General features: G+C 59.6%; 1 protein-coding gene across 1 annotated transcript; it reads left to right on the forward strand.

Annotated features, from left to right (window-relative positions):
- On the forward strand, positions 1–27239 carry TRIM62 (tripartite motif containing 62). The gene is made up of 5 exons (XM_070077001.1): positions 1–979; positions 12432–12527; positions 16973–17229; positions 17668–17783; positions 24994–27239. The coding sequence occupies exons 1-5, from the start codon at positions 572–574 to the stop codon at positions 25542–25544; spliced, it is 1428 nt and encodes a 475-aa protein (XP_069933102.1). The 5' UTR covers positions 1–571; the 3' UTR covers positions 25545–27239.

Consider the following 27239-nt stretch of genomic DNA (forward strand, 5'->3'; position numbering starts at 1 on the left):
GGGGAGGGAGTCGCGGCCGCCGGCAGCTCGGGCTCGGCTGGTTCCGGGTTGAGAGGCTGCGCTGGACCGAAGCGGTGGCTGCTGAGCCGGCGGGGTAAGGGACCGCGCCGGGCCGGGGCTCGGGCAGTGGAGCAGGCCGGCGCCTCTCCTCTCTCCTGCAGAGCACAGCCGCTGTGCTCCTCAGCCTGGCTGCCCCCTCCCCCTGGACTCCCCATTCCCAGCCTCTCCCCCTCCCCCCACTGCCCCCATCCCCGGATTTCAGCCCCCCCAGGCCTCCGCCCCCACTCCCGAGTCCCCTGCTCCCAGCACTCCTCCCTTAGGACTGCCCGTTCCCCACATAACTCGCTCGCCAGGTACCCCCCTCCTGCTGCTCCTGGCTCTCGGGGCCACCCATCACCTCGGACCGCCCCCCACCCCGGGCGCTCATCCCAGGCGGTCTCTACCCTTAACCCTTCCCGCGCCGCCCCTCCCGGACGGCACCCCCTCCTCCGCGATCCTGGTCCCCTCGCCCCTCCCTGGGCAGCCCCGGCCGCGCCGCGCTCGCCCGCGCGCCCCCGCCGCCCCCGGCGCCATGGCGTGCAGCCTCAAGGACGAGCTGCTGTGCTCCATCTGCCTGAGCATCTACCAGGACCCGGTGAGCCTGGGCTGCGAGCACTACTTCTGCCGCCGCTGCATCACCGAGCACTGGGTGCGGCAGGAGGCGCAGGGCGCCCGCGACTGCCCCGAGTGTCGGCGCACCTTCGCCGAGCCCGCACTGGCGCCCAGCCTCAAGCTGGCCAACATCGTGGAGCGCTACAGCGCCTTCCCGCTGGACGCCATCCTCAACGCGCGCCGCGCAGCGCGGCCTTGCCAGGCGCACGACAAGGTCAAGCTCTTCTGCCTCACGGACCGCGCGCTGCTCTGCTTCTTCTGCGACGAGCCCGCGCTGCACGAGCAGCACCAGGTCACCGGCATCGACGACGCCTTCGAGGAGCTGCAGGTGCGCTGCCCGGCCGGCCCGGGGCGGGGGCGGGGCCGGCCCGCGGGCACGGCCCCTTCGGAGGTGTCTCGGGGCGGGGCCGCCGGCGAGGTCGGGGCCTATCAGGATTAATCCGGGGTGGGGCAGCGGCAAGGGGCGGGGCCTCGGGGGCGGGGCCTCGGGCTGTCTCTGCCAGGTTGGATCTGAGATTGACCTGGAGTAGGGGCGGGCCCGGGGTGGGGGAGAGGGCGAGGGTGGGGTGAGGCGGCGCAGTCACGGGACAGCAGAGCTGAGCAAGTGCCCGGCTTGGGGCAGCCAGGGGGCCAAGCCCGAGGAAGGCCAGGCGAAGGCGGGGCGGCTGTCAGGGGTCGGGGCCGCCGCGAGGAGCTGAGGGGGCCGGGTTGGGAGGAGCGCCTCTAGGGCAGCACCTGAATCAGGTATGGCTGCATCAGTACCCGGGCTCCGTTGTTCTGGGCCGGGGGAGGGCGGGGGGGATGCGGGTAAACCTGAGAGGGGTCAGAGTGGGGCGTTTGGGTGCCTAGGTGAGGCCCGGCTCTGTAAGGCTGCACAGTCAAGGTCGGACACCTGTAAGAACCGTATTGGATGTAAACCAGAGGAAGGGGCCAGGTTGAGGCTTGAAGATGAAAGACTTGGAGAAGGAGACCCAGAGCGGAGGTGCCTGGAGTTGAGGGAGGGGAGATGGCCTCCGGGGCTTTTGATGGCTCCCTTCGCTCATCATTGCCATCAGGTGTTTTGGCAAGCAGAGGAGAACTGTAACTGATCTTCCTTAAACCTTGCTGATGAGCCATTCAGCTCCCCAAACCCTACACAGTGTCCCCCGCCCCATGAAGCCTTCCCCCAGCACCACCAGCCAAAAACCTAGCGCTGGAGAAAGATTTCCTCAAATACTCTCTATGAACAAGTATGATGTTTTAAAAAAGATGTGTTCCAAGACAGGCTATATTTGGGAAGCATAGTATACTTTCTATTATCACACACCTACATCCTGAGGATTCTCTGTGAGCATTTGCCTATTAAAGGCTTGGGGAAATCTTGTAGCAAATGAGCCTATTTAACTGTGTTTGATCAAATGGTTTCCAAGCCTGCTTGAACCTGGAATCCTTTTCTTAATCCACACCATTTAAATCCGCAGCCCCATGCACCTGGCTTTGCAATACCATTCTAGCACACAATTTCCCAAGGGCAGGGCTGTGGCCCCCGAGCCTGGTGCAAGACCTGGCCCCCAGGACACGCCAGTACAGGTGAATGAAAGAAAGAGTGAATGAATGACCAACTCTGTTCTAAGCTGGCCCAGATCGTGGAGAGTTTGGAAGCAGCAGGTTTTTGGCTGAAACATTTTATGCAAATGGACTGGGCTCACCCAGGAGGTAGTGAGCTCTCAAGCAGGAGCTAAGTACCTATTTTCCCTTGTGTTCTTTTTTTAAAGCATTCATTTTTGAAAAAAAAAAGTTTTATTTATTTGAAAGGCATAGCAATAGGGAGAGAAAGAGAGAGAGATGTTTTCCATTTATTGGTTCACTCACTAAATCGCTGCAGCATCAAGGGCTGTGCCAGGCTGAAGCCAGGATCTAGGCACTCTTTTTGGGTTTCCTACATGGGTAGCAGGGACCCAAGTACTTGGGCCATCTTCTGCTGCCTTCCCAGGTACAAGCAGCAGGGAGCTGGATCGGAAGCGAGGCACTGGCACTTGGATATGGGATGCCCATACCACAAGCAGCAGCTTAACCCACTGCACCACAACACCTGCCCTTCCTCTCTGTTCCCAGGGGTCCCAACCCTGACCCATGCAAATCTTGGTAGGTGGCCTGTACCTAGCAGGTGCCATGAGGATGACCATCGACCCGGGAGAAATGGCCAGTGTTCAGCATCGCCACCTCCCTGTCTCTCTCCTCCCAAAAACATGACTTCAGGTCAGCTGCCTGAGGATGGAGGCCACATGGGAGGGTGAGCAGGAGTCAGGGGCTCTGGGAGCTTGCAGAGGTGAGCATTGGCCCTCCATCCCTGAGGTCCTTTTGCTGGGCGCTGGTGTCCCCGTCTCCCCACCTGTGAAGTCACATCAAGAGGGAGGGGGCCAGAACCTTGGACAGAGCTGGACACTGACAGTGAGAGTCTGAGGGACCCTGGAAGCAGCAGGCCAGCTTCTTCACTATGCAGATGTGGACTGAGGTCGGGGAAGTCCCGGGACTCCCCCATAGCCATACCTGGGCGGATCTGTGCCCTGCCTCCCTGCTCTTCACTCCCTGTCTGTCTCTCTAGCCCTACCTCAAACCAGGAAATCCGAATGATTGTGATTTGGGCTTTTGCCCTGCATTCTAGGACCTGGGGCATGCAGGAGAAACTGAACATATATTTCCTGCCAACATTACTGAGACACTTTCATTCTTGGATGGAAAGAAAAGCAGGGTAGCCACTCGCTTACCCATGAGCGCCCTATCCTGGGCACAGACACACTTGGGTTCCAGACCTGCCTTGGGCCCTGTCTGTGTAACTTGGCAAGGCATTTCAGGGAAGGCCTGATGCTCCCTCTAATAAAATGAGGTCAGATGTTTCCTTCCTGAGGCTGACCCAGGGTGAACCTGCCATGTGCGGTGCCTGGCACTTGGTAGGGACCAGGACAACACAGCTCCCATCCTTCCCCGCTCTGCCGGTGAGGGCTCCTGTGCTGGGTGGTCGCCCAGACCTGTCTCTCTTGCCTGGGAAGGAGACACCTTTGGTCCCCTCTGGGTTTGGCAGGGTGGTGGCAGAGAGACCTGCTTCCCCCTCCAGAGGAGACGCTCCTGAGTGAGGCTCAAGCCACCCTCCACCCTGCCCGCCTCTCCCCTCTTGTGGGAAAGCAGGGCTCCTTAGCTGTTTCTGCTCTGGAAGGAGGCTGAGCCCACCCCTCACACCCCCGCCTCCCCTAGCAGCTGGTGGCCACTGGAGCCTCAGAGCCAGCAGGGCCTGGGGGATCATCTGGACCCTTGTTCTTCAACGGGTGGGGAGATGCAGCCGGCAGGGGAGGGCAGGGACTTGCCCGAGGCCTGGAAGCCAGCAGGGCCCAGGGCTGTGCTCAGCTGCAGTCTCCGACAGCTTGCCTAGCAGTTAGCCTGGAGCTTTGACATTTCCTGGAAATGCTAGAGGCAGCAGAGAGCAAGAATAGCAGCTCTGGCCTTGAACTCAGGAAGTTCCAGTCCTGGCTCTGCCATTACTGGCCTTGCAATCCTTGCGATCGCAGTCTCAGAGCCTCAATTCTTCCTTGACAGCATGGAAGTAATGGGGTTGACGTTACTTAAGATGAGCTTAGAAGAGCTTAGTGCTCAGGGCAAGCCATGTGGCACACTCACATCCTACGTCAGAGCACTGGCTCCAGTCCTGGCTTCCTATTAGTGCACCCTGGGTGGCAGCAGATGATGGCTCAAGTGCATGGGGTCCTGCCACCCACACGGGAGACTCAGATGGAGTTCCTGCCTCCTGGCTTTGGCCTGGCCCAGCCCTGGCTGTGTGGTTGTGGCCATTTGGGGAGGGAACCAGTGGATAGAAGATTGAGCTCTCTCCTTTCTTACACATGCATGTGTGCTCTGCCTTCCAAGTGGACGAAAATAAAATAAATGAACCAGGAAAAAGCATAGTGCCACATTAGCCTCTGTGGCCCTGAGAGATGGGCAGCTCCAGTGCCTCCTGTCATCCGCAGCACACGGCCATTTGGGACCGGCTAACTCTTTGTTGTGCAGGGCCCTCTTGTGCTCTGCAGGAAGTTTAGCCCCTGCCCACCGTTTGCCAGGAGGAATACCCTCCCCCAAGTTGTGACAGCCAAACCGATCTCCAAACATTGACACACATCTCCTGGGTGAACATCACTCCTGGTTGAGAGCCTTGACCTAGCGACAGCCCACTCAGCTTTCAAGATTCAGCCCAAACATCAGCTCGTGCCAGGCAGAACTGCTTCATGCTCCAGTACCAATACAGCGGTCCGGTCCCAGCAGGCTGCATGTCCTTGGCCGAGTCACTTCACTTCTCCAAACCTGTAACATGGGGATAACGCGACATTCCTGGGAAGTATGTTGTTAGGGTTAGGAATACTCCATCTGACTGGCCCAGTGGGCACACAGCGATTTTTATGTATCTACTTACCCTGATTATAAAATGAATGTAAGAAGTAAGGCTATAGAATATAAAAATGAAATCCGCCCCCCCCCATGAATAAACATGGCTAGACTTACTTGATAGTTCAACAGAATCTTTATGTAATGTGTGTTTGCTGATGTCTCTCCCTGCCCCCACCCCTCACCTGCTCCTGAGAACCTGGGCCATGTGGAAAAGGAGAGGCCTGGCCGGCTCGCTCCAGTGGCTTAGGGCGTCTCAGCCAGTACCAGCTGCGCCCTAGTTCCATGCCTGGGACTGTGCATCAGAGCTTTCTCTGTGTGACCTCCCATCTCCGTCACGCCCCTGTGGAGCAGGCTCTGCAGAGGCTCCGAAAATTGGATGCCTTGGTGGCCCAGCTGTAAAAGGCAGGGCCCAGACCAGAGCCTCTGAGCCACCCCTGCAGGCTGCGGAGCCGTCTCCCAACCACCTGCCTGGCTTTGAATTGAGGGGGCTCAGCACAGAGCTGGGTTGAAGGACACGGTCTGTGCCAGCTGACGCCCTGAGGGCAGGTGGCTGCGATGACATCTTGGTGAGGCCTGGCATCCGGCTCTCTGGCTGTCTCGGGTTCCTAACCCCCAGAGAGGGGATCCGATTCAGACCCGGCCACCCGCTCCGGGCCTCATGTGACCACTGGAGCCTTTCCCAAGGCCTCCTTCATGCCAACAAAGACAGTGGTGGATCAGCCTTGGCCGGGAGCCCAGACGGGCCGACGTGGTGATCCCGCGACGCCAAGGCAGCCTCGCAGGAGAGAGCGGGGCCAGGGGCTGGGTTCAGATCTTGGCTCTGGGCTCTTCCTGCACAGTGGATGGACACGGAGACTGCTGACTTCAAGTGAAGAGAGGGAGAAGGCCTTGCTCTCCGCCCAAAGAAATGACAGCGGCTGAGTCGCTGGTTTATCCCACGGTGGCTGGGTCAGCTGTGTCGTGGGGAAGTGGCCTCAGCTGTCACTGTTCCAGGAGAGGGCAGGACTTAGGTGCAGAGGGCAGCCCTGTGTGGGCAAGGCTGGCTGGGGACACACTGGGACTGGCTGTTGGCATTCCCACTTCCTGCTTCACAGGTGCTGGGCAGCCGGGAGCCCTGGTGTAGACAGAGTGAATGCCATGGAGGGGGCTGGGCAAGGTGTTTGTTTATTTTATAGGAAGAAAAGGATCTGGTGGGAGCCACAACAGAATAACAACTAACGAATAATAGTGGCTGTTTCCCAGACTGTGTGCCAGGGGCTGGGTTAAAGGCATCTCACCTCTCCCTGATCCCTGAGTGGGGCTCGGAGCAGCCCCACTCCACAGATAGAGACGCTGAGGCTGGGAGATGGAGTGACTTGCTAGTGGGGGGAGCACAGGGGTCCCAGCAGGGGCCGACTCAGAAGCCCCTCCTTACCTGTCCCCCCTCGGGCTGGAGGTGGAGGATGTTACAATATCCGCAGTCAGAGCTCCCTCTGTGGCTGCTGGGGCCAGACCTCGGTGGGCTCGCAACACAGCTGCCCTGCCAGGGTCCCGGGAGACAGGGCTGAGGCCTGCCCAGCTGAGTCCTCCAGGGTGTGCTGAGAGCCTCAGGCCAGGGAGCAGGGAGAGAGGTGTTATGGGCAGGGGGAATCAAAGGGTCCCAGCCTCTGTGGCCTGGGTGCAAACTGCCTGCTTTGGCAGGCTCACTTAGGCACTTTCCCCCTCCCCCTCCCTCCTTCTCTCCCTCCGTTTCCTCCCTCCCTCCTCTACCATTCCCCCTCCCCTCCTCTCTTCCCTCCCCTCCCACTCCCTCTCCTGTCTCTCCCTCTCTCTCATTAACTGTTCACAGCAACCCTAGGAGGTGAATCTCATTGCCCCATTTTACAAATGAGGAAACCAAAGCTCAGAAACTGCCTAAGTCACACAGCAACGAAGTGTCCCTGAGACTGGAGCTGGAGCTCAGGCCAGCTGAGTCTGACCGCGGACAGGCATGGCCGTGCTCGCTGTGGCTGGAGGGGAGGGGGTATGTTAGAATGGGAAAGAGAGGCTTGACCAGCACAGGGAGGCCTTGAGTGCACACACACACGCACACGCATGCCCAAGGAGGCTGGGCTTGACCCTGCAGGTGCCAGGGAGCCAGGAACAGGTTCACACGAGCGAGGGTGGCCTGGTCAGATCTGTAGTGTGCCCTGGGCCCGATAGGTCAGTGTGCACCGTGAACTGGAGGCAGGGGAGCAGCCAGGTGTTGCCAGAGACTCTGCAGTTTCAGTGTGCACCTGGGGGTGGGGGTGGGGCCCAACGATACAAAAGGTCCAGAAGAATCCAGGTCTGCCAGGAGGGCCAGGGACAAGAGGGCTTCAGGCATGGACACAGGCCAGGTGGAGGAGAGAGAAAGGAGAGGCTCCAGTTTGCCACATTTGGATTGGTGGTGACGTCCTTGGATCAGGGAGGCAGAGAGCAGTGCCCAGGCATGGAGATGAGGAGAGGCCCTGAGCACCTGTTGTGTGCTGGCATCTTGCTGGACCCACCAGTCAGTGTCATCCCGGTAGCCCCCACCACACCCCCACCATGGGAGGGGAAGAAGTGGCTTGCCCTAGGCTATGCAACTGGGATTTCAGCCCAGGTTTTTCTGACTCCAGAGTTCCTGCTGTCTCAGTTGGGACAAGAAGGGTCCCTAACCCCAGAGCCAAGACGGCTTCCCACAGCAGCTGGGACTCCTGGGCTGGGGAGAGTGGAAGACTGGCCTTGGCCTTGGGCGTGGTAGAGCCCTGCTCTGTGTCCCACCCTCTCCTGGCCTCTCTGAACCATCGGGAGCCCCAAACCTCTCAGCAGGTAGAGTTGCACAACTCGGTGCCCAGAGCCAGGCTGTGTCGTCAGAGGGGTGTCCCGCCCTGTGTCCCCTGCCCTGCCCCAGCTGGCCTTTCCTGCTGTGACTTCATCCAGATGTCACACACCTGGCTGCAGCCGTCCCTGACTGTGCCCACTTCCTGCACACGCCAGGAAGGCCTGAGCCCGGCCTGGCTAGTTCTGTCCACCTGGAGGCCCCAGCCCCATCCTGGAGGCTTGGAGGAACGCTGCTGTCCGTCTCCCCGGGACCTCCCAGCAGAGATCAGCTCTGTCCTTGAAGCTGCCTGGCTCTGCCTGCGTGTCTCACGTGCAATCACAATGGTCATGCTAATGACACAGCTTGGACCAAGCTCACCCCTGCATCATGTCAGGTCATACATGACTTCATTTCATCCTTGCAGCAAACCTAAGGGCCAGGTGCTGTGATGGCCTCGCTTTACAGACTTGGAGAGCGAGGTGGAGGTGGGGTGTCACCCACACAGCCAGGTGGCGACAGCTGTGTTGGGTCCAAGGCAGGCTGTCCACGTGTATCCTCTTCTCCCTGGTAACCTACCTGTCCAAGTTTTTGCCTTGTCACCTGCCTGCACACTCTTCAAGGCAAAGCCTGCGTGTCCAGCCCAAAGGGCCAGCACAAACCTGGCGCTGCACAGTGCTCAGAAGTTACTGCTGCAGGCCGGGCCTTTGGCACCACAGTGGGGACACTGCTTGGGACACCCACATTGCATGTCAGAGTGGCTGGGTTCCAGCTGTGGCTCCACTTCCGATTCCACTTTGCTGGTAATGTGCACCAGAGAGGCAGCAGCTGATGGTCCGAGTACTTGAGTCCCTGCCACCTGCATGGGAGACCCAGATGGAGTTCTAGGCTCCCGGCCCAGACCTGGCTGTTGCGGCCCTTTGGGAACCAGTGGATGGAAGATCTCTGTCTCTTTCTCTGTCTCTCTGCCTTTCAAAAAGAAAGAAAAGGTAGCAGGGAGGGAGGGGGGGAGAGAATGAGAATGGGACTATTGCTGTATTGAATTGAGTGGGAGGCAGAGAGGCTGAGTGGTTTTTTTGAGTGGATTCTTGGAGCCACTCAATCTCATACTCGCTGTGTGACCTTAGGCAACCTGCCCAACCTCTCTGAGCCTCTATTTCCGCATTTGTGAGATGGGGTCATAAAGGCACTACTAATCTCAGGGCTCCTTGTGAGAATTAGGTGACAAGGTGCCTGTGAAATTCAAGCGCAAGCCACGCCCGCTTCTAGCCCCTGCGCTCCTGGGCCTGCACCAGTGCCAGTGTCCTTCCTCGGGCTGCTCTCTCCCTTGGACTTTATCAGCAGGTTCCTGCTTCCTGTCTGAATGCCCTGCTGGGAGGAAACATTCTGGTGTGCTCTCCGGTCAAGCTGTGCGGCCGTGGCGCGGTCAGTCCCTTTCCTTGTGCCGCTGTGCCCTGCTTGGGCAACCCCTGGGGCTGGGCCAGATGGCCCCCTCTGCTCCTTCCCACTCTGGCCATCCGAGGACACAGCCAGGGAAGAGGAAGCGGCTGAGGGGTCTCGGGCAGGACACAGTGACCGCCGCCTCGCCCGTGTGCCCAGTGTATGCTGGGCTCTGTGCACGGTGAGGCCAAACCTCTCCTGCTGGTGCCTCATCTCACCCTCCCGGCCCTAGGAGCAGTTATTGTCCCCATTCTGCAGCTCCGGGACTGAGGCACAGGGATGCTGGTGACCTCCTGGGGTCACACAGTGAATGGGTGGCAGAGCCAGCTTCCTAAGGCAGGTCTGTCTGGCCCCAGGCCTGGAAGGAGATCTTTCCGGTAGGAGCTGGCCCAGAGCTCGGGCTGCCTCCTCGATCCTGTCCCGGCGTGCTAGGGTTAGGATTTCCTGAGTTAGCTGTTCCCTCAGGCCCTGCACCTAGCCCTTACCCCCCTACCCCCCGCCCCCTGGGGGAGAGGCCTGCCCTCTCTCTCCCCTCCCACCTGGCCCTGTTCCCTAGGCAGGCACCCACCCTAGCTGGTCTGTGCCTGGTCCTGCCCTGGACACTGAGCACATAGAAATCTTTGCAACATGGCACCTGCCCTCAGGAGCCCCCAGGCTAGCAGGAGACACTGACAGGAAGCCTTGTAACCAAAACGCCGCGAGGCAGTGAAATGCGGGCAATTTGGGTATTGCTGACATTTGGGCTGGGTCTTAAGAGGTGGGTGCACGTCCAGGAAGTGGGGGGGGACGTGTGTGGGTGAAGCTTTCCGGGAAGAGGCCTCCTGAGGACACTGAGAGATGCTTAGCGCTGCCCTGTAGAACTTTCTGGAAGACTGGGGGTTCTGCCTCTGCACTGCCTGGTTCTATGGCCGCTGTTTCCATGTGGCTGCTGAGTGCGGGGATGCAACTAGTGCAACCAGAGAACTGAATTTTCTATTTTATTTCATTTTAATGAATTGCAGTATAAATGGCCATGTGGGGCTAGTGGCCGCACATTGGACAGACAGGTCAGGACCAAGACAGAAGACTGGAGAAGAAGGTGGGGGCCAGTGGTGAGGGGCTTTGAATGTCACGCTAAGGCCGTGTACCCTTCTGCCCTGACAACGTGGGAATCCTGCAGAGGGGTGCAGGGGAGCAGCGTGTGTGGGTCTGTCCTTGAGAATGGTCACTCCTGCTGCTGGTGGGGGCTCGGAGCAGCAGGGAGAGGGCAGAGGCAGGGAGGCACCTGGGGCCCCCGTCCAGAGAAGGGACGAAAACCAAGCCAGGAGCAGCGGGTACAGAGAGGAGAGAACCAGCCCAGAGCAAAGCTGATGACTGTGTAGAGAGGGGGTGGCAGGTGGCAGAGATGACTCCCAGGCTTCTGGCTTGGATGGAAATGGGGGACCCTGCCCTGAGATGGGGAGGTGGGAGGAGGAACAGCTTGGGGTCCCCAAACACTGCCCCAGCGTTCACTGGGGTATGTGTGTATCTTCCAGCTCACGTGCACACCTTGGGCTGGGACTGGCCCTTCATCCCCCACCCTTTCCCCAACACCATGCGGGGCCCAAGGAGGTGGCAGCACATGTGTATGGGCGGGGTCAAGAGTGTGCCATTGCTCCCCGAGCCCAGATCTCCTTGTCCCCTCCAGAGTGCAGGAGGCATTTGGCCAAGTCCCTGGGGTGCACTGAGCAATGTAAGCCATGCAGACCTCCAGGGCGGTTTCTCAGAACAACGAGGAGTGGCCTGGGTGGCTGGCCCTTGCAGAGATCCGTGGGCGCCCCCAAGGAGGAGAACCGCTCAGCCCAGTGCCCCTTGCACCTGCTGCTCAGCCACATCACGTCCTAAGCTGGACAGGCCAAGGCCAGCAGGGGAGCCGAGGACCGGTCACTCTGCACCCTTAGGCCAACAAGACTCATCTGCACCAAGGACTCAGACACACATGATGCCATTAGGAATGACCCTCAGCTGTTGGCAACAGAAACCTGACCATTGTAGCTGCAATCGGATGCAGATATATTTCTCTCTTATGTAAAACAAGTCTGTAGGGAAGGACTGCAGGTGGTGGGGAGCTGTAGGTGACCACACGGCTCCTGAGAGCTGAATGTGCACATCTCTTCCCAGCCCTGCACCCAGTGCCCTCACACTGAGACCTTGAGACCCGCTTTGATGGGGGCACTCACACCACGGAAATCGGCAAGCTCTATCGGGCAACAGGCTCTTCTTTGTTTCTTTCTTCCTGGAGATCCAGCTTGCTAGCACATCGCTGGGTCTTGTGATGGTATTGTGTGTGTGTGTGTGTGTGTGTGTGAGAGAGAGAGAGAGAGAGAGAGGGAGAGAGAGAGAGACAGAGAAAGATCCTCCATCCACTGGTTCGCTCCCCAAATGGCCACAATGGCCAGGGCTGGACCAAGCTGAAGCCAGGAGCCTGGAACTCCATCCCTGTCTCCTGCATGGGTAGTGGGGGCCCAAGCACTTGAGCCATATTCTTCTGCTTTCCCAAGTGCATTAGCAGGGAGCTGGATTGGAAATAGAGGTAGGACTTAGTCCTAGGCACTCTGATAGAGGGTGCTGGTGTCCAAACCCATCGCTCTGCAATAGCAATCCCTACCCCAAAGGACAAGGTCACTAGCAGGGCCCTGCTGAGCCATTCTGAAACCTGAAGCAAAGGAGCCATCAGTCATTCTGGTCACGTGTTTATTTTGCAATTTGCTATCGGAGCTGAGCATAAGCATTTGAAAAATGCTGGCGTTCAGTCTGTAGCAATGGACTGTTGCACAGCCTTGCTCTCACCAAAGGATTCTAAGCAGGGAGCTGGCAGCCAAGCAGGGGACCAGGGAGCACCCACGTAGAAGTGGATTGGAGAGACGGGGAGACCAGGGACTCCCAGGATGGGCAGAGGAGAGGCTGTTGGGAAAAATCCAGATGGAAAATGCCAATGGATTCTGGAGACACTTAGGAGTCAGACTCTCCAGGACTTGCTGGTTGGGCTGTCAGGGGAAGCAGGTGCGGAGGAAGGGGGCTACGAGGCCAGGATGATGCCCGGCACCTACCCCGGGATGCCTGGGGCAGGTCCGCCCGCACCCTCATCCCGGCCCTCTGTGTGTTTCAGAGGGAGCTGAAGGAGCAGCTTCAGGCCCTTCAGGACAGCGAGCGGGAGCACACAGAGGCCCTGCAGCTGCTTAAGCGACAGCTGGCGGAGACCAAGGTGAGCCTGGCGGACGCTGGGGTGGGGCCGCTGGTGGGGCTCCCGCGAAGGTGAACAAGTGGGACCCTCACCCCGCAGTGACAGAGGGCAAAGATTTGGGCTGGTACTGGGTTAAGGATGGGGCCATTTTGGGGTGGAAGTTGAGGTGGGACCAGGGGCCTTCCGGAACCCCCCAGAGTACTGCAGGGCTGGGCGAGTGGGCGCAGTCTTTGCTGTCCCTTATTGGACACGCCTGTTGCTGGGGCGGGCAGTCCTGAGCATGTCCCCTGCCAGCCCTCCTGATGGTTTGATGGTTTGTGCAGCAGCTCTGGAATCATCTCCCTTCTTCCACCCAGCCATGGGGACACAGGTGCCGGTCTGCTGTCTCTGGCTACCGTGGTTTAGTGAGGGCAGGGTGGGAAGAAAGTCACTCTCCCTGACCCAAGAGGAAGGGCCCAGGCTCTGATCTGGCCACCACCTCACAGGGCACACTTTTTGGGGCCCCCACCTGTCCTGGGACAGGGAGGGGGACAAGGAAGAGTTCTTCGGGAGCTCCAGGGCTAGGAGGAGTCTGGGGAGTCCCCACTGCTTGGACTGACTCTGGGCACAGTGAGGTCCGGGGTTTCCGGCTGGCTCATGCAGGAGTGCTGCCGCCAGCAGCAGTGGGAGCGGGGCCTGCAGGCTGTGCTGGGCCTCCAGAGGTCATCCTGGGGCCCGAGGAGGCCACGGAAACCGAGATCCATACCCCAGCGTGGCCACCAGCCCGCTGCGGGGCTGGGGGAGGGACTGTTTCAGGAAGGTCATGACAAGCATTTCTTCCAAGAACATTCCAGAGTGCCTCCGGGCAGGAGCCTCAGTGGGTAACAGATGAGAAACAGCCCCAGGACCCCGTGGCCTACTTGCTTCTCCTTGCCTCAGTCTCCCCATCTGGCCGGCGAGTCTGTCCCAGTCGGTGATGAGAGGCACAAGGGAGTGTCTGCATGGAGGAGACGGGACAGGGGTCTGCTTCTTCTCGGCCGCCTCCCACCCCTCCTTTGTTTTTCTCCACTGACCTCTTCCTCCCCGGCTTTCCTGTCCATCTGTCTGCCTCTGGGGGGTCCTGGGGGCCCCCGCCCCTGCAGTCCCCCAGCGCTTCCTGTCTGCATGGGCTGTTTATACAAGAGATGCCTGTGGATGCCGTGGACTCATATTTCACCTGGTGCCTGACTTGGCTTTCCTGAGGCGCCTGCCCCTGCGGTGGCCCAGCCCCGGGGCCGTCTGATCTCCCTCCTCAGGGCCTCTGTTTTCTTTGGTTGGCCCTGAGGGTGACGCATTCTTGGCAGGGTGTTTGTCTGCAAGGGCCCCTGCTCCTCCAGGCCCCGGGGTGTTCCATGGGATGTGGTGGGCTGGGGGTTGGAGGGGGGGACTGCCTTCCCAGCTCTGGCCCTGGAAGGAGCAGTGGGGGGAGGGGGCTCTAGTCTGGAGGGAACTGGAGTACAGGGGGCCTGCACGTGGAGCCGGCGCCGCCTCTGTCTCCTCTGCATTGTCTCACAGAACCCCCACAGCAGGACTCCCCAAAACCTAGCACGGTCTCTGGCACGCACACATTAAAAAGCTGTAGAACACATGAGTGAAAACATACACCTTGCAGGGTAGGAACTGTTGTTTTATCTCAGTTGTATCAGTAAGGAAACCAAGGCACAGAGAGGCTGAGGGCCCGGCCTGAGGCCCCACAGCCAGCAAGTGGCAAATCAGCAGCTTGCTGTCCAGTTCAGTGAGCCGGCCGCCACCTTGCACATGGATGTCTGCGGCCAGAGCCACGCTCATCGGTCAGCGTTGGTCAGCAAGCCAGGAAACTTGGGAGGAGTCATCAGAGACAGACCTGGGGGCAGGGGCTCCCGCTGCCCTCCCCTGCCTCTGTCTCTCGTTACCCCATCCTCTCTTGTCTGGGAACACTGGGCCCCAGCCTGGACGGAAGACAGAGCCCACACCCACTTTGTGGAACAACCCTGAACAAGAGCCCACTCTCCTCCCTCCTTTTTTAAAAAATATTCTCACTTTACTTATTTATGATTTACTTATTTATTTATTTATTTATTTGAAAGGCAGAGTTACAGAGAGAGAGAGAGAGAGAGAGAGAGAGGAGGTCCTCCATCCACTGGTTCACTCCCCAAATGGCCGCAATAACCAGGGCTGGGCCAGGCTGAAGCCAGGAGACTGGAACTTCATCCACTCCCACATGGATGGCAGGGGCCCAAGCACTTGGGTCATCTGCTGTTGCTTTCCCAGGACCATTAGCAGGGAGCTGGGCCAGAAACAGAGCAGCCGGGATCCAAACTGGTGCTTGTGTGGGATGCTGGTGTCGCAGGCAGCAGCTTAACCCTCTGCACCCCAACGCCGGCCTCTCGCCTTTCCTCCCTTACCCCTCAAACAGCTTCTGACTGCCAGCCTTGGGCCAGGCTGGGCCAGGCCTTGGGGTGGGCCTGGGAGGTACAGGGCTCCAGGCGATGTCACTCATCCTCTAGCCAGGGAGACGTGCAACAGTGCCTTCACACTGCTTCCCGAAGGCTCTGGGAACACTGGGGACCGTGTCTCAGAGGCGGTGGCCTCCCAGCTGGGCCTTGCAGGCTCAGTTGGAGTTTGCTATGTAAGGGAAAGATTTGAGTCAGGGGTCATCCTTGACAGGTGGGATTGCAGCGCAGTGGTGCTAAATCAAAGTGAGAAGGGCTTTGAATGCCGAGCTGAGGAACCCAAGGTCTCCCTAGTCACTGGGAGGGATGGGGGCAGGGGCGGGGTTTGCACGTGAGAAGCCCCCTAACTGAGGCTGGGGCTGACTTGTGGGCTGAGTCCATCAGAGGAACCTGTGGGACCCCAGTGGGACGAGAGGGGAGCCAGCTGGGAAATAGACGTGGCACTGAGGAGTCACCGGAGGCCATGGGGACTCAGCAGCCCTTGGGGCAGGGACATCAAAGGTGAGGGAGGGCATGCAGGGGTGGAGTGGAAGGGGCTGGCCGGCAGAGGCAACAGCGCAGCGCACAGAGGGCAGCACAGCGCAGCCCGGGGTCTCAGAGGATCCACAGCGGGTGGCCTCGGATGGGGCAGCCTCTGGAGGGCAGCTCGCCCCCTCCCCATCAGCACCGGGCCCCTCCCCTGGGTGAGGGGGGTGCAGGGAGGCCAGCACCACGCCCCGTCTTTGTCTGCAGGGCTGTCTGGGTGGGCATGCGTGGAGAGGCTGGCCCGCTGCCAGCCGCACTTCCTGCCGCCACGACGGGAGCGAACAGGCCTTAATTGAGGCTTTGTGGAGCCTCCCGCAGAGCCCCGGGCACTGAACACAGTGGGGTCTCTGACTCGATGAACTCGAAGCCAGAATCCCACAAAGGGCGATTGCGGAGGCGGCTGGCCCCACCTGCTGCTCCCCTGGTGGGCTCTTCTGAACCCCGTCTTCCTGCCGCCAGCCTCGCCTCTGCCTGGCCCTCCGCGGCCCCGTGAGAAGCCACCTCGGCCGGCGCCGCGGCTCACTAGGCTAATCCTCCGCCTAGCGGCGCCGGCACACCGGGTTCTAGTCCCGGTCGGGGCGCCGGATTCTGTCCCGGTTGCCCCTCTTCCAGGCCAGCCCTCTGCTGTGGCCAGGGAGTGCAGTGGAGGATGGCCCAGGTGCTTGGGCCCTGCACCCCATGGGAGACCAGGAAAAGCACCTGGCTCCTGGCTCCTGCCATCGGATCAGCGCGGTGCGCCGGCCGCAGCGCGCCGGCCGCGGCGGCCATTGGAGGGTGAACCAACGGCAAAGGAAGACCTTTCTCTCTGTCTCTCTCTCTCACTGTCCACTCTGCCTGTCAAAAAAAAAAAAAAAAAAAAAAGAAGCCACCTCTCCCTGCAGACTCCCAGGCTGTACCCATGGAATCAGGGGCACATGGTGCGCGTCTCCTCCTTACATCTCTGCCGTGCCCTGTGATGTCAGGTTCACGGAGCTTAGGCCACTGAGGTGGGCACAACCGGAGATCCAGGCTGCCAGGCGCCATACCCTGTCCCCATCCCTCCTCCCTGCACTCCTGGGCCTCACAGAACCTGCTGGGGCAGAGAACCCTGCACGCCCGTGCTCACCCTCTCTGATATCGGCCCCCAGCGCTAGCTCTTGTTCCTTAGCCTGAGGGTCTTGGCTGTGGCAGGACAGGGCCAGCGATCAGCAAGGTTCACCAGGCGTGTGGCCGTTGATAAAGCTGTGGCATCTGTGACCTACTTATCATCTTCCCCTGAACCCCAGGAGTCAGAGTTTTGAAAACCGAAGACCTCAGTGTCCCAGGCTGAACTCAGCATCTCCCCCTGTCCCCAGCCCCCATCCCAGCTTCCCTGTCCCTCCCACCCAAGCCGGGCAGCTGGGGATTCCCCCTCTGTCTCCGCTCTGCCTTTCCTTCTCTCATCCAAGGATCACCCCCTCTGCTCCCCCCACGGTAACCCCTGGGGATTGTCCCCCCACCCCTCCCTTCCAGTCCTCCACCAAGAGCCTGCGCACCACCATCGGCGAGGCCTTCGAGCGGCTGCACCGGCTGCTGCGCGAGCGGCAGAAGGCCATGCTGGAGGAGCTGGAGGCCGACACGGCGCGCACGCTGACCGACATCGAGCAGAAAGTGCAGCGCTACAGCCAGCAGCTGCGCAAGGTGCAGGAAGGCGCCCAGATCCTGCAGGAGCGGCTGGCCGAGACCGACCGGCACACCTTCCTGGCCGGGGTGGCCTCGCTGTCCGAGCGGTAAGTGCCACCATCCTCTGTGCCCCGGGGCTCCTCCCCAGGCAGCCATCCCTTCCCTGACCCACCAAGGTTCCTCTGGCCCCAGTGCTGCCCTCAGTAATAACAATTAGATGTGGGCTTATTGCTGATCAATATCACGGCTCAGGGTTGACCATGAACCAAGCACTGTGCCAAGTGTTTCATACACGTTATGCTAGGTAATCCTCACAATAAGCCTCAAAGGCAGACGCTGGTGTGGTACCCATTTTAAAGAAGAGAAAGCTGAGGGTCACAGCTAGAGAGGTCAGAAGTGGCACGAGCAGCACTTGAGTCGGGGTCCCACAGAGTTCTCGCTCCTGACCTCACCCTGTGTCTGCTGCCCTGAAGGTGGCTGCAGGGCCCTGGCTTGGGGCAGGAGCCCAGGGCCCAGTGCAGCCCTCTGTCCTGCTGCCCTTCCAGGCTCAAGGGGAAAACCCACGAGACCAACCTGACATACGAAGACTTCCCGACCTCCAAGTACACAGGCCCCCTGCAGTACACCATCTGGAAGTCCCTGTTCCAGGACATCCACCCAGGTAAGGCCCTGCCACTGCTGAGGGGGACTAGGAAGACACATGGATTAGCGGGGGCTGGAGCGAGTGGGGGCGTGTCCCCAGCACAGGAGCAGGGAGCTGAGCATGTATGAGCTGGTATGTTCCAGGCCAGTGTTGGGCACCCACACAGGCACTCGGCTCACTGAGTGAACCCCATGAAATCTGCAAGGCCTTCTACCCCCTCTCCCTCTTTCCTGTTTTTTTTTTAAAAAAAAAAAAAAAAAAAAAAAAAAAACAAAGATTTTATTTACACGAAAGGCAGAGTGACCGAGAATGAGAGACAGAGAGAGAGAGAGATCTTCTATCTGCTGGTTCACTCCTCAGATGGCCGCAGTGGCCAGGGCTAGGCCAGGCTAGGAGCCAGGAGCTTCATCTGGGTCTCCCACATGGGTGGCAGGAACTCATGCCTGTGAGCTGTGTCCCAGACACATTAGCAGGGAACTGGATCAGAAGTGGAGCAGCCAGGACTTGAACAGGTGCTCTTGTGGGATGCCAGCACTGCAGGCGGCAGCCTACCCCAGTATCCTCTGTCTGCCCCAGTGCATCCTTCTCGTAAAAGCCCTTGCGGTAGGTTCCATGCGTATTCCCACTCTCCAGATAAAGGGACAGACGCTGGGCACTTCACCGGCAGTCCCTGTGCACTGTGGCCCCTACCTCGCCCCACCATTCTAGGTGCTAGAGGTTTATGGCCATGAGCAAAACAGGCACAAGTCCCTGCCTTGTGGATCTTACTTTCTTGAGTTGGGGCAGTGAAGTGATGTGAGCTGGCGTAAGTTTTGAAAGCATCTCTGGCTGCTGGAGGGACAGCCTTGCCTGCTACCCGTGCTGGCCTCTGCTGCCAGCCGGCCAAGGCCACACGGCTCAGCCAGGAGCCCCAAGAAGGTGGAGTTAATGGGCCCTGAAGCAGGTGGGGCCGAGGTGGGACTCATGGGATCCTCTTCTGAGATGGCCTCCCCTTTCCCAGCGAGGTAGGGACCGAGACCACCGCTTGGCCCGGATGGACACTCGGTGGTGCAGGATTGCAGGGAGAGGGGAGGGTCAGTGGGCAGGTTCAGGTCCACTGGGGGCAGGGCCCCTTGTGTGTCCCTGAGTCCGGCACAGTGTCCTCTAGAGGTGAGATGCAGATACGGAAGGGGATTCTCGCTCAGGGGTGGTTCGCACCGTCGTTATCCTCGGAGCTGTTACGAATGTGTCTCCTATCGCAGCCTGTGGGACTGAGACCCTGACGTCAGACCCCAGGGCCTGTGCCCTCAGCGAGCCCACTGGCCGTTCTCCAGCCCCCCCACTGGGGGTGGGAACAGCTGGGGAGACTGAGGGTCAGGGATGTACCCTGGCTTCCCAAGGCCACATAGAGGTCACCATTCTCCCACCCATCTGGAGTCATGCATTCATCACTCCCAAGACACTTTCAGGAGTCCGGGGAGACAGACGAGCAAGCAGCCAGACCCTGAGGGTCCCCTAGGACAAGGGCAGCGACGAGGGGGACAACAGGAGGCTCTGTGTGGGGCAGAGGAGGGGCTGGGGAGGCACAGAACAGATGGTATTTGAACTGAGCGCTGAAGACTGCGGGAGCCGGACACCCCCATTGCGGTGGGGGAGGGGAGGGGAGAGCCCGGGTAGGTCCAGAATGTGGCTTTCTGGAAGGACCAAGAGGGGCCGGATGATCTCCAAGGGTGAGAATGCCGGGCCACATATCCGGGGCTTCCCTGCAGGTAACACTGCCTTGTTCTCGTAACTCTGGTCCCGGGTCCCCACTGACAAAGGGGGCAGCAGGTGGGGGAGGGGCCCATCTTCTAGCAGACTTGGTGGTGCTGGTTCCGGGCTAGCTCCCAGGCTGGGAGGGACTTCCCCAGGAGGACGCAGCGGGATGAGGACCACCTGTGGGCCCAGCACCCTAACAGAGGAAATGTGTCACTTCCTCCTCTGAGCCTCAGTTCCCCAGGGCATGCAAGTGGTCCCTTGTCATAGGTGAGCAGGTGGATGTGGGGACTTGCTGCTGGCCCCAGAGGAGGGCTCGTCATTGACAACACTGTTGACCTTGAGACCAGTGCACCCCTGTGTGGGGCGCTGTCTTGCGCGTCAGAGGCCCTGGAGCAGCAGCTGTGACCTTTGTCCACTGGATGCTGGAGGTTGCTTGGGCCCTCGCCCTCAGTGTAACAACTGAAAATGTGTCCAGAGCTGAGGACTCGCACCCCAGAGAGAGCAGCCTCAGGGAGCTGTGGGACATCAGAGCACAGTGGCCTGCCGAACCAGGCCCCTTCCGTTCCCGGGGGCTGTGAAGTCACTCTGGCTCCTCTCCCAGCGCCAAAGCCCTTTCTGACCGGATGGGAGGGGTGTCCCGAGGGACCCGGCCCGTGGGGTCCAGCAGCTTCCTGCCTGCCCCTCCCTTGCAGCTCCAGATTCCTACCGAGTCGCCCACTAGGTCGCCCGAGGACCCCACGGAGCACATGTCACTGCCCTGCCATGGAACCTCCCCTCCCCACCACCCCCCGGCCCCCTGCTCACCCCCCAGCCTCACATTATAGAGCCCCATTCTGACCATGACCTTGCCCTCCCTGATCTGACTGCCTCAGCTCCTGGGCTCAAGCCTCCTCCCCGGCCAGGCCAGGCAGCCCATTGTCCCAAGGACACTGGACAGGGCCGTCCTGGTTCCCGACACCTCCCCCTCCTGCGCTGCCCTCTCCCCTCCCCCTGCTCGTCTGAACCCTAAGTCCCAGCAGATTCACTGCCAAGGGCACAGCCCACCCCCTTTGAGCTTCAGTCTCCACCTCTATAAAACAGGGATAGTCCCATTTATCTCCTGCGGTAGGTACGAGGGTTAGATTATTTATCTGTGATAACAGCCCCAAGACTCAGCCAGTTCTTGGTGCCTATTTTCTCTTCTCTTGAGTCATCAAGCTGCTTCCCATTCTGGCAGAACAGGCGGTCTGAGGCCACATTCATGGACAGAAGGTCACGTGAAAAGACCTCAGCTCAAGCCCCAGCTCCACTCCCACCCTAAGTGGCCACTTGAGCAAGGCACTTTACTCCAAGAGGGCTCTGAATCCTCGGCTTCCCCTTCTGGAAAATGGGTACAGTGACGCATGCCCTTGGGCCTGCGGTGATACCCCGGCGTGGGCGTGAGCAGGTTTTTCCCCATGCCTGTCTGTGCAGCCCAGAGCCTGAGTAAGCGCCAGACCCGAGGGGCCAGATTTCTTAGAGCCCTGCCCTGAGGAAAGAGCCGACGGAGCTTCCTGTGTTGTCAGGGCCCTGCCGGCTCCACACGGCCGCCCTTGAGAACAAAGGGATGCAGGCCGGCCGTGGCGCTGCGACCAGGGAGGGCCTCCCCTGCCATGTGCTTGACCTGTGGCCGGGAACACTGTGGGGCCACAGCCCACGGTCCTTCCCGAACGCCTCTGACCCCGGGGCTCAGACAGGCCTCCGCTCACTTGGGGACTGTGGGGACAAGACGGCTGTCTCAGTGCCTGGGGTTTGGTTTTTATAAAACTCAGGGTCTGGATCCAAGACCTGTAAGCCTTTGTTTTGCTGGGCCTGACAGCTCTGGTGGGGTTGGGGGCTGGTGGAAGCGACTGTGTAGGGACCCACTCCTCGGGGAGGGGGACAGGGTGTGCACTTGCCCTTGACCAAGCTCCCTGGAGTCTGAGGCTCTTACTCCTGCCCATGCTTGCCCAGGGGGAGGGCAGGAGGGCATCCCAGGAGACAGGCCCCTCTGCGGGAGGCCCCATGCCAGTCCCCACCCTTGGGGTGCTTATAAAAGCTTCCCCAGAGTCAGACCCTGCCCCCTGCCCTCCCCCCCAGTAAGGGGGCTTCAGAACACATGGTCCAGGCTGGGTGGCGACAACATTCCCCCCATGCCCTGTGAGCTGTCGCAGGGTCTCAGAGCCCACGAGCTGTCTCCTGGAGCCCCTCCCATCTCCAGCAGTGGCCCACGTCGCCCTGAGGCCGGGCCCTCCGGTCTGCGTGGGTGTCTCCGCCCTGTGCCCTGAGTCTCGGTTTCTTCTCCAAATCCCCATGGGCGCCTTAGAGGAGAGGCCCGGCTTTCCCCACCACTCAGAACTGCCCAGCCCCCGCCCCGGGCTCTGAGTGTGGTCCACACCCTCTGCCCATAGCCTGGTTCCCATCTGCGTCCAATTAGGTTCTTCTTCTCCCTTCCCCCCTCCCACTGCCTGCCTCGATCCCTGCTGTGGGGATTCCCCACCCTATGTCTCTGTGGCTAAAGCCCTTAGGGGCCTGTCCCGCTGCCCTGTGCCCCTCAGATGGCAGGGCACAGGGTTCGTCCATGGTTCGCTGGAGAGGTCCTTCGCCCCCAGGAACTGGTCCCGGGCTGCCTCCTTCCCATGCTTCCTCCACTGCGTCTTGCTCTGGCCTGGAGGTGTTCACCCAGGCTCAGGAGAGCCAACCCCAAATTCCACTTCTCCCCTGGCTGGTCACCACTCCCTCGGGTAGGAGAGAGCAAACAGAGAGATGTGGCTATGAGAGCTGGACCTGCTCGGCTGGTGTGGCCAGCCCAGAGCCAGGTGCCCCAGCCTGTGCTACCTGCCCAACACCAACAGGGTCAATTTAATTTGATGAACCTTTGCAGAGCCCTGCCCATGCCAGCCCCTGTGCTGGGCACTGGCCACGCAAGGGAGAGCCTGGCTCATTGCTGCAGTCCCCACCCTCCTGGTGCCATGGCGGAGAGGTGCAGGTGCAAGGGACCATGCCCTGCGCCAGTAGAGGGCCAGAGACAGAGGCTGGGAACTTCAGAGGGAAGAGTGAGTGCAGCTGCCGGGTGGCCAAGCAGTCTCCCCAGAGACTGAGCCTTGTAGGGGTGATGGCAGCAAGCAGAAGGGGCGGAGGGAACGAAGACTTGGGGCTGCATGGGGTGGGGGTGGCGAGTAAGAGGTGGGCTGGAGGAGAGAGCTGGGGCCAGACTGCCCACAGCGTTTATCAGCCCTGGTTCTGCCACTGTCAGCTGCATGGCCTGGGTCTGTGCCCCCATCTGTCAGGGGGAAAAGGGCCTAGAATGAGTGGTTTTCAACCTTTTAGATCCATCTTCTACTCTTCATAGCAAATAATGTGTAATGTCCCAAAGTATAGCCTTTCTACAATTTCAAATATACATATGTGAGTATATAACATATGCGGATCTACATATATATATATATATATATATATATATGCATACTCTGACTATAATATAAAGGACAATAGGAGATTACAATTTATTTTTATTATTTTTTTAAAGAGACAGAGACAGACACAGATCTTCGTTACTGGTTAATCCCCCGAATGCCTGTAACAGCCAGGACTGAGCTAGGCTGAAACCAGGAGCCAGGAGCCCAGTCCAGGTCTCTCATATGGTGGCAGGTAGCCACATACTTGAGGCATCATGTGTACATTAGCAGGAAGCTGGAATCTGGAGTGGAGCTGGGACTCAAATAGGGAGCTCCTGTATGGGATGCAGGCATCCTGAGCAGCATCTTTAAAAGGGGGGGAGGGGTTATTTATTTATCTGAAAGGCAAAGGGGGGGGGGGTCTTCCATACGCTGGTTTCTACCCAAATGACCTCAGGGCTGAGGCTGGGCGAGGCTATAGCCAGGAGTCCAGAGTCTCCTGCACGGGTGGCAGGAGCCCAAGCACTCAGGCCACCCTCCACTGCTTTCCCAGTGCATAAGCAGGGAGCTGAATCTGAAGCGGAACAGCCAGGGCTCAGAGCAGTGCTCCAACATGGAACGCTCATGTTGCAAACAGCAGCTTAACCTGCTGCACCACACCAGCCCCCAAGCAGCAGAGCTTAACCACCACACCACCACCCCTGCCCCAGGAAGGTTTTCTTTTTTTTTTTTTTTTTTTTTTTTTTTTTGCCAGGCAGAGTTAAGACAGTGAGAGAGAGAGAGAGACAGAGAGAAAGGTCTTCCTTTCGTTGGTTCACTCCCCTAATGGCCATCACAGCCAGCGCTGCGCCGATCTAAAGCCAGGAGCCAGGTGCTTCCTCCCATTCTCCCATGGGGGTGCAGGAACCCAAGGACTTGGGCCATCCTCCACTGCCCTCCCGGGCCACAGCAGAGAGCTGGACTGGAAGAGGAGCAACCGGGACTAGCCGGATTAGCCAAGTGAGCCACGGCAGGAAGTTATTTATGCTACACTGTTTGCATGTGAATGTGTAGGTGCTCACGTCAGTAGGTCAAACATCATTCTGCCTCAAATACAGTCCCTCAGGTGGGTTGTAACTGTCAGTGGTGTCGCCCTGGTTTTTCAAAGCAGCCGATGTCTCTCAGTGAAGGTCCCAACAAAACGAATCCCACCTTCCCTGCCCTTACGTGGCACTCGCATTCCAACATATCCAGTGGATCCTGAAGCTGCAAACGTGACGTCATGCTTATGCATAAAAGGCAGTTTGGTTGTAGTTTCAGGTCTCCATGAATGTCTGGGACATTTGAAGGCTGTTGGTGGGGGCAGGGCAGAGAGTATGCCCTCTGCAGTGCCGCCCTGTGCATTTCCTGCAGGGTCCTTAGCAGCCCTGCCTGTCATTCATAATTTCCAAGTCACCCCTAGGGGGCAGTAGCACCTGCAGCGTCTTGAGGCTCCGTCCTGCTCTGCAGGTGCCTGCTTCTGCACCTCTTTCTGGATAACTGAACTCAGGTTGGTGGCATGCCCGCTCTGTGCCTGACCGTGGGCATCGGGCAGTGAACAGGCAGCCCCAGCCCTGGCTTTCCTGCAGCCAACTTTTTTTAAAGATTTATTGTTTGTTTGAAAGGCAGAGTGACAGCAAGAGTGGGAGAGAGAGACAGAGAGAGTTTTTATTCATTAGTTTACTCATCAAATGGCTGCAGCAGTCAGTGTTAAACCAGGAGGCAGGAGCTCCATCCAGGTCTCCCTCATGGGTGGTAGGGGCTCAAGTACCTGGTCCCCCCTCCGCGGCCTTCCCAGGCACCTCAGCAGGGAACTGAAAGGGAAGGATGTTCCGATATGTGATTAGTGGCTTCACCTGATGCACCACAGCACCAGCCCTGCAGCCAAGCTTAACCAGGCAGGCTTTAGCCAGCCCCTTCCATTTCACAGACGAAGACGAGGCCCAGAGAGGGGAGGCTCATACTGAGGGCCACACAGCAGGTCAGTGGCCTCCTGGAACCAGCCAGAGCCCTGCCCTCCAATAGACGCCAGGCTGCTGCCCTCTCTCCACTCAACTCCTCTCTCCTCCACCCCACAGTCCCAGCCGCCCTGACCTTGGACCCGGGCACTGCTCACCAGCGCCTCATCCTGTCCGACGACTGCACCATCGTGGCCTACGGCAACCTGCACCCCCAGCCGCTGCAGGACTCGCCCAAGCGCTTCGATGTGGAGGTGTCGGTGCTGGGCTCGGAGGCCTTCAGTAGCGGCGTCCACTACTGGGAGGTGGTGGTGGCCGAGAAAACGCAGTGGGTGATCGGCCTGGCCCACGAGGCCGCGAGCCGCAAAGGCAGCATCCAGATCCAGCCCAGCCGCGGCTTCTACTGCATCGTCATGCATGACGGCAACCAGTACAGCGCCTGCACGGAGCCCTGGACGCGGCTCAACGTCCGGGACAAGCTGGACAAGGTGGGCGTCTTCCTGGACTACGACCAGGGCCTGCTCATCTTCTACAATGCCGACGACATGTCCTGGCTCTACACCTTCCGCGAGAAGTTCCCGGGCAAGCTCTGCTCCTACTTCAGCCCCGGCCAGAGCCACGCCAATGGCAAGAACGTGCAGCCCTTGCGGATCAACACCGTGCGCATCTAGCCCCAGCCGGGGCTGACCCCAGCTTCTCTCGGGGCGGCTGCCACCACCAGGAGCCCTGCCCAGGACACACGGGAGGCCTGGGCTCCAGCCGGCCTCGGCCACCTCCAGCCCCCATTGCCCTGTGTGAAAGGTGGAGGTTGTGCTCCACAAAGCTCTAAACTCCTCCAGCATGGATGCTCTGTGGCTCTGACCTTGAGGGGATGCAGCATTGGTCCAAGGATGCGACATGGCTTCTCCTCAGGGCAGCCCCTGCCCAGCCCTCAGCCCCTTCCTCCAGGGGCAAGAGACTGACTTCCTCCCGTGTCTGCCCCCTGCCCAGCTGCTGTGGCCTCAGGACCTGCCAGATGTGGCCAGCAGCCAGCAGCTCAGAAGACACGTGAACGCCTTCCTTGCCCCTGACCAAGCTCGTGATGGGCAGCTTTAAGCTGGACTCCAGCCCACGGTGGGCACAAGCCGCAGCTGGCCCTAGGAAGTCTGAAACCCACCCTCCTCTGCCCAGAGGTGGGTGGTTCCTGCTTTTCCCATGGATCTGCAGGTCAGAGATGATGCCTGTGGAGCCTGTAGTAGAGCCCACATGGCACCGTCACTGTGCCACCACCTTCTGCCCAGGCCTGCTGCGGGATGAGGGCACACCCGAGGCCGAGGCAAGGGCCACTAGCCCAGAGGTATCTGCAGGACCAGCAGCACCGGACAGGGGTCCAGCCAGGCCTCTGTGCCCTGCTGGGGATGGGGAGGCATCCAGACACAGGTGCTTGTTTCCATCTGGACCTGCGCCCTGGGAGGGGCTGTCGCCATTGACTGCCTTACCATCCCCCCATCGGACTTGGCATCTGTGTTGGGATCCTGACACAGGAACAAGAACCTCTCTGGCTGGTTTAATTAGACCAGGATGTATCACCAGATCCCTGATGGCTTTTAGAGTCATTGGCAAGGGCCGGGGAGCAGAATCCTTGCCGAGTTTCCAGGAACGGCTCCCAGCTGCCAAATTCAAGTCCATTGTGACCCGGAAAGCTGCTCCCCTCTGTGGGAAGCCACTGCCTGAGAAACCACTGGGCTGCAGAACTGTGCTGCCCCTGCCGCCGTCCAGGCCAACCAATGGATGTCCGGAGGCCTGCCTCTCTCCCACCTAACTCAGGTCTCAAATCCACATCTCCACGTGCAGTTCTGTTTGGAGAAACTGAAGTCATAGCCAGACCCTTGGCTGCAGGGGAGTCTGGGAAATGTAGCTGACTTCTTTCCAGCTGCAACCACACACACAAAAAGCCGCTGGAAGGCAGTCGGAATGGATGTTGGGCACGCCCAGCCGTGCTGCTCCCCACAGCATCCAACCGTGAGGCACTCAGGCTGGAGTCGGCCTCTGGGCCACGGCGTGAAAGCAGCAGGGCCTCCAGGTGCCCTGCTCCAAGGCCCTGGACCTGCCCAGAGGTGGGAACCCAAGGACTGGGCCTCCAGGCAGCAGAGTCCCCTCTGTCCTGGGGCCTAGGGGGTCTCTGAGCCCACCCATCCCAAGGGAGCCACAATAGCTGAACTTGGGGGGTTTCTGCCCACCGGGCCCTCCTCTGAGCTAGGGGTGTCCTCAGCCCTGACCTACCCGCTCAGCTACCAGAATCTGAGCCCCTGACAGCAGTATTTTTATTTAAAACATTGCCCATTTTGTGCGTTAGGGTCCATTTGTATTAAATCTACGTTACAGGG

The sequence above is a fragment of the Oryctolagus cuniculus genome, chromosome 7 (assembly GCF_964237555.1).
Source record: "Oryctolagus cuniculus chromosome 7, mOryCun1.1, whole genome shotgun sequence".
Lineage (NCBI taxonomy): Eukaryota > Metazoa > Chordata > Mammalia > Lagomorpha > Leporidae > Oryctolagus > Oryctolagus cuniculus.

Coding starts and splice junctions, on each gene's coding strand:
- TRIM62 (XM_070077001.1), top strand. CDS start 572: ATGGCGTGCAGCCTCAAGGACGAGCTGCTGTGCTCCATCTGCCTGAGC. Junction 12,528..16,972: donor GACAGCTGGCGGAGACCAAG/GTGAGCCTGGCG, acceptor CCTCCCTTCCAG/TCCTCCACCAAGAGCCTGCG. Junction 17,230..17,667: donor GTGGCCTCGCTGTCCGAGCG/GTAAGTGCCACC, acceptor CTGCCCTTCCAG/GCTCAAGGGGAAAACCCACG.